This window comes from Poecilia reticulata, chromosome 5, assembly GCF_904066995.2.
Source record: "Poecilia reticulata chromosome 5, P_reticulata-male-v2, whole genome shotgun sequence".
NCBI lineage: Eukaryota > Metazoa > Chordata > Actinopteri > Cyprinodontiformes > Poeciliidae > Poecilia > Poecilia reticulata.
Window position 1 is genome coordinate 32,131,896 of NC_088834.1, and position 6,095 is coordinate 32,137,990.

At 37.3% G+C, this 6,095-nt stretch overlaps 1 protein-coding gene across 2 annotated transcripts; it reads left to right on the forward strand.

The window, feature by feature from the left end:
* Window positions 1–1,604: 1,604 nt before the first annotated feature.
* Window positions 1,605–5,835, forward strand: arfrp1 (ADP-ribosylation factor related protein 1). Of its 2 annotated transcripts, XM_008410271.3 has the most exons (7): window positions 1,608–1,962; window positions 2,819–2,906; window positions 3,079–3,161; window positions 3,557–3,638; window positions 3,746–3,816; window positions 4,860–4,960; window positions 5,460–5,835. In XM_008410271.3, the coding sequence occupies exons 1-7, from the start codon at window positions 1,870–1,872 to the stop codon at window positions 5,545–5,547; spliced, it is 606 nt and encodes a 201-aa protein (XP_008408493.1). In that variant the 5' UTR covers window positions 1,608–1,869; the 3' UTR covers window positions 5,548–5,835. The 2 variants fall into 2 exon arrangements, 1 of the variants encoding a protein (XP_008408493.1); XR_533794.3 differs by lacking the exon at window positions 5,460–5,835 and having other exon boundaries at window positions 1,605–1,962; window positions 3,733–3,816.
* The last annotated feature ends 260 nt before the right edge of the window (window positions 5,836–6,095 follow it).

The window sequence follows — 6,095 nt, forward strand, 5'->3', positions numbered from 1 at the left end:
ACAATTACAAGCCAGTAGGATTTTTACCTGCATTTTCAGAGTCCTGGAAACGAATGTGACCAAATCAATTGTCAAGACGCAGAAGAATCAAACAATCATGTGCTGCCTTTAGGGTCAGAGGTCAGGATTTTGCTTGTGCAAATACTTTTTCTCTGTTCAATTCACTGAGACCCACAGTTTCCCGCAGACAGAAAGTTAAAAGGGAGCAAATCCTTTTTAAAAAGATTTGCTCCCCTCCTTAGAAAAATGTTTTAGTTTTTTTAACCTTAACAGTCTTGATTACTCCTAAGAGGCTGCACATCACTTCTTTATTTAACAGATCATTTATCTCTGAAGATCTGCAAACATTCCTGTCATATCATATCGTAGCTTTGTACTGACACCTAATGGCCGCAGACAACAACATCCGCTTCATTTACGTTTTTAAATAAAGGATTTACCACATTTGTGTCCTGATGCAGGTTTCCAGATCTATACTGATGACGTTGTTTATGTAGCTGGTAAGTTTACAGTTAAATCTGTTTCATCACAGCTGTCTCTGTGTCACAATGAATCTAAACATAACTGTCATTTTTCTCCTTTTTCGTATAGGGTTTGTTAATTAGTCTCAGTAATTATTCTAATGGAAGGTTTTAGTGGACAAATTACTGAACAAGTCTCAGAAGTAGCACATCTTGGTGTCATTTTGGATTTGCATTTAAAATATGACAAATGTGTCACCATGTTGAGTAGAGCAGAACCTCACAGCCCTTCAGGATTACATCCGCCTTTTCATGTCGCAAATGTTTTCATGCATTTAATGATTTTTATTCTCATTCAAAGTGCCGTGTCCCTTTCATAATTTAATAATGTTTTATTGTAAATAAGTGTTTTATTAGAAGTTTGTATGTTTTGTAGCTTAATTGGCCACTTCGCAATTTATGCAAATGAGGTGCGCAGAGCTGGAGAGTTAACGAAGGATTGAGAGTAGAGAAGGGAAGGCGCTGCAGGGAGATGGACAGAGAGACACACGGGTTTTCAACTGTAGTTGCTTTGTGGAGATTAGCTAAGAACCAATTGCTCTTGTAAGAGAATTACGCAAAAACTGTGGAATTTAGTTTTGTTTTGCATCTTTACATCGGACCGCTGTGTTTTTATTTTTTGTAAAAAAAATAAAAAATTATATATATATATATATATATATATATATATATATATATATATATATATATATATATATATATATAGTTGTAAAAAAAATATATATATATATGTTTTATTTATTTATTTTTCCTCCCTAAACACACGAGTGAAATTTGAAAAATTTACCTTGTGGTAACACACAAAATATTTAAAAAGAAAAACAGTGGAAGGTCTCGCTAAACCCAGAACCTTCTTGCTGCAAGGCAACAGCTCTACCAACAGCCAAAAAGATCATTATTATCTTTTTTCTTTCTTTTTTTCCCGAATATTTACATATTTACATAATATTTACAAATCAAGTGTATAAAAAGAATCGGGGATTTTCTCTCTTTTTTTCTTTTAATTCTTTTCTTTTAATTCTTTTCTTTTATTATTTTTTTTCCCCCACATCCCTCACTCCAGACCAGTGGGTGGCGAGAATTCACATTTCGGCTTTTGCACTGTCAAGAAGAAGAAGAAAAAAGACGACGAAGAAGAAGAACATTGTCGTCGTGTAACACTGCGTATTTGTTTTCCAATATTTATTAGACGCGTTTTCGGTTATCGGGCTGTTTTAGCACAGCTAGCTGTTTTCTGTATATAATGACATCAAAGTGAAACGTATTGCCGTGACAGACTCACGGGTGTTTAGCTAAACCAAGCTAACAGCAGGAGTTGCGCATCAGTACCTCTTTCAGCTGATCCAAAATGTACACTCTGTTGTCTGGATTATACAAGTACATGTTTCAGAAGGACGAATACTGCGTGTTGATCCTGGGGCTGGATAATGCAGGAAAGACGGTATGTAAACGTCTTCCTGACGTTTACTTCTTGTTTTCCTTCCTCTAATGTTATTGTGTGGTTGTAAAAAGTGCAAAGAGAAGATCCTATTTTGGTTTAAGAATCAGTGGAGCTTCAATTAAAACTAAGTCTTTTAACTTTGTATGGAACAGAAGATATTTATTTATACTAGCATTAATTTCTTAGCATTTTTTGGTGGATTTATTTAATGTGATCAACCGTTTTGGATTTCCTTCCACAAGTTTTTCACAACAGTTTGCTGGAATTTTTTTGGCCCATTCCTCCAAAAAATGGAGGAGTCTGTTCTGAACTGCATTCGCTGTTGTTGTATGTCGCTGTTGGAGAAACGGCTTCTTCTTTTGACATTGGCACTTCAGCCATTGATGTTTGTACAGAAACTGAACGTTAAACGCTGTAGTACCAGTTTTAGCCATCAGCTTTAGCAGGTTCTTAGCTTCTCTTCACCCATCTCACACTAAAACTCATTTGTTTCATGGACCCAGAACAGGTTCCATGTCCCTCAGAACGGATACAAACATCACACATCCTCCACAGTGCTTAATAGTTGGATTTTACTAAATAATAAAGGATTTTTAGCAGTGTTGCTCCAAAAGATCTGGTTGCTATACAGATAGCATCTAAAAGCTGTTTTGGAGATTTGGTAACTACAAGAAGCCACTCGTTTACCTGGTTTACCATCCTCTTCACCAAGCAAGACCAACATTTTGTCATAGTTGCATTTATTTTCTTCAGCATTGTTCTGATTAGTTTGATCAGTCGAATCTGCTGTAGAGTTTGCAGCTTGTATGTCCGTTATGATCCAGGGAACCAACTGTTACTCTCTCTCTGTCTGCAGACCTTTCTGGAACAGACCAAGACTAAGTTCAGTAAAAACTACAAGGGGATGAATCTGTCCAAAGTCACAACAACGGTTGGGTTAAACAGTAAGCTGATATTTAAATTGTTTTGAAGGCTTCTGAAACCACACAGATTTGTTTGTCCTAATTCAGATACTCGTGCCTGTTGTTCAGACTTCTGTAGTTACAAACAGAAGCTGTTTGAAATTGTTCCGCTGTGTCGCAGCATTTCTCATGGATCTTTCTCTTTTCTTCGCAGTTGGCACCATCGACGTCGGCAAGGCTCGCCTAATGTTCTGGGATCTGGGCGGTCAGGAGGAGCTGCAGTCTCTCTGGGACAAAGTATGCTACAAATGAAGCACCAGCAATATGAATTCTCTTTTAGGGGTTGGCATTTATCGTATCATGAAAAATAAGAATTTTGATTTAATGTTGTCAAAAAAGTCAAAACTTACAGTATTGTGTTGGGAACGGTATTTTTACTATTTTCTGCACTATTTTTTCCATGAGAGCATTTCTATTGTACATCTACAGTAAATGTTTAGGTTGAATATTTTAGGGAAAAGAAATGTTTGAATTTTTAAGTACTTTTCAAAATTGTTATCAAAGTTTATCCCAATAAACAGCCAAAGGTTAGGATGGATCCAGTGTGTTGATTTGAGTTTTTTGCTCGTACAGAACTGTCTGTAAAACATTCTGCTGTTGTTGTAAAAACTACCTTTTCTTTCATGCTGTAGTACTACGCCGAGTCTCACGGAGTCATCTACGTGATTGATTCAACTGATGAAGAGCGCCTTTCAGAGTCAAAGGAAGCCTTTGGTAAGTTCTGTTTTGATTTTATGGCAAAAAAATCAAGTCACTTTATTGTAGTGAAAAGATAAATAACCGTTTAGACCTACATGAATTGTATCAGGATTGTTTTCCAGAGAAAATGATCTGCAGTGAGGCGTTAGAAGGCGTTCCACTCCTCATTCTTGCCAACAAGCAGGATGTACCGGTACAGTAACCCTTCATTACTCCGATATTCATGTTCATTTCCCTCATTTTTAGCAGAATGGCAATCGACTGACATTTACATGTGAAACTGATCTTATAACCCACCAGGTCACATCTGCACCTGTGCAGTTAGCAACATTTACCCCACTGTTACCGACTCAGTGACTCGGTCACTACATTTAAGGACTTTTCGGAGAACAAATTCGATATCAGCCCAAATTGTAATCAGGTCTTTTAAAGGCCTGATCTCTCAGAGACACTCTGTGAGAAAACTGCAATCTGCTCACCACCGATTTCAAACACTAGCCGTGTTTCCATTCCCCACAGAGCTGCACAAATCCGCTTAATGGAAACACAGCAATTTTGGGGAAAAAAACAAACAAACAAACAAAAAACAAACACATTTTTCAGCTGGGTCCACCAGAGCTGTCGCAGCATCACAGTCCATAAAAAGTTGATGACTGAGACGATGAACGCTGAATTATGGATATATCTCATATAACTGTTTACATTCGTCACTGCCATGAGTTTTAATCACTTATCATGTGAACAAGCTCATTCATGTGTTAATGTCTTATTTAATGGAAACACTGCAATTGTGCAATTATTTGGGGGACACTAGCAGAATATAGACAAACATCTGCGCTCATTTGTAAAGGAAATGATGCAGCTACTGTAAAAGTCGCACTCTGTTGAGAACAGGTGGTGATTTTGACTCTGAAGAACAAAAAAGGAACAAAACCAAGTTTTTACACTCCTGACTTTACATAGAGATGGCAGCGATGTAAAAAAAGCAGAAATTAATCTTCTTTTCCTCTGGGTTTGATGGTTTCTGACCTTTTTTTTAAATCAGAGTAATAATCTTATGATATTTGGCTTTAGTGAACATTGATTTTTCTTTTTTCTTTTTGTCCATTTTGACTTGTTAAAAATGGCAAATAAAATATCAACAGTATTTGACAAACCAGAAAAGAGTTTGTGAGTGTAGTACTTTGCCCTCGTGTTGCTTTTGACGGTTGTGATGTGTATTTTTTCTCTTCTCAGAGTCGTTTGTCGGTTCCAGACATCAAAACAGCCTTCAGTGACTCGGCACCAAAGATCGGCAAAAGAGACTGTTTAGTGCAGCCCTGCACTGCCCTCACAGGGTACGAATACCTCTGGGCTGTAGCACTGTGCTTCAGCAGACAATATAAAGAGTTATTTATGTTTTTGGCACTTAATAAATGTGGGAAGGTTAATACTTGCAGCTTGTTGAATGCACACTTTGATGTTTGGACTGTTGGCACATGTCATGGGCATCCTCACTACCTAAAAGAAAACAGAAATCACTCCTTTCACCACAAACATTAACAATGTATCATTTTTTTTAAGAGACAAGTGGATGTAGTAGAAACATACATACACCGAATAAAAAACACTTATTTACTTTTTTCTCACAGTCTTAAGTTAAACCAAATAAAGCTTCTCTTGTTTTAGGTAGTTAGAATTTTGGAAATTCTAAGTACCAGAATAATAAGAGGTGGAAAATGTTGGACACATATTTATCAACATCTTTCAGATTCAGAAGATTCCGTTCAACATCAGTTTGAGACACTTTGTGAAAAAAATCCACCTGTTGCTGATTCTTCCCTCGTTGTGCTGCAGGGACGGAGTGAACGAAGGCATTCAGTGGATGGTGAAGTGTGTGGTGAGGAACATTCACCGGCCGCCCAGGCAGAAGGACATCACCTAAAACATGGCTGACCCCACATATTCTGGACGTTGGCTGAGTTTTTGGACATTCCATGCGACCCCTGGAGTTGATGACATTCTGTTTTTCTAGTTTTACACTAGTTGGAAGTTTTTCTCTTTGGACTCTTGTTACGGTGTGACTGTACAGGTTGATTTTGCACTGTGAACTTGGGGTGATACATTTTCTAGAGATCAGTAGCGAACTGCACAGTAAGCTGAGCCTCACTGACAGCAAGGAAACATTGATATGTCACTTCTCTTATAAATACATCAAGTTTTCATTACTTTAGTCGGGTCCTTAAATTCATTTTTCCTTTATTTACAGGTTTAGGCGTGTCTGGCCATGAAGTTCAACATTTAATATCTGTTACATCCAAAAGGTCACAACATATTTGAGGACGCAGGGTTAAAAATGAGTGTTCAAACATTCTTTTTATTTAAATACGTTTTCTTGAAAGTCTTATTTGTTCAGCTGCTTTTAACTCTCTGTGAAGAAAAAGAGAACAATATAAACCTTTACTCCCCATGTCAAAGCACAACCACCCTCCC

Excerpts from the sequence above, each read along its gene's own strand:
- arfrp1 (XM_008410271.3), top strand. The coding sequence starts at position 1,870 with ATGTACACTCTGTTGTCTGGATTATACAAGTACATGTTTCAGAAGGAC. Across the intron at positions 1,963-2,818 it reads TGGATAATGCAGGAAAGACG|ACCTTTCTGGAACAGACCAA; the intron begins GTATGTAAACGT and ends CTCTGTCTGCAG. Across the intron at positions 3,162-3,556 it reads TGCAGTCTCTCTGGGACAAA|TACTACGCCGAGTCTCACGG; the intron begins GTATGCTACAAA and ends TTCATGCTGTAG.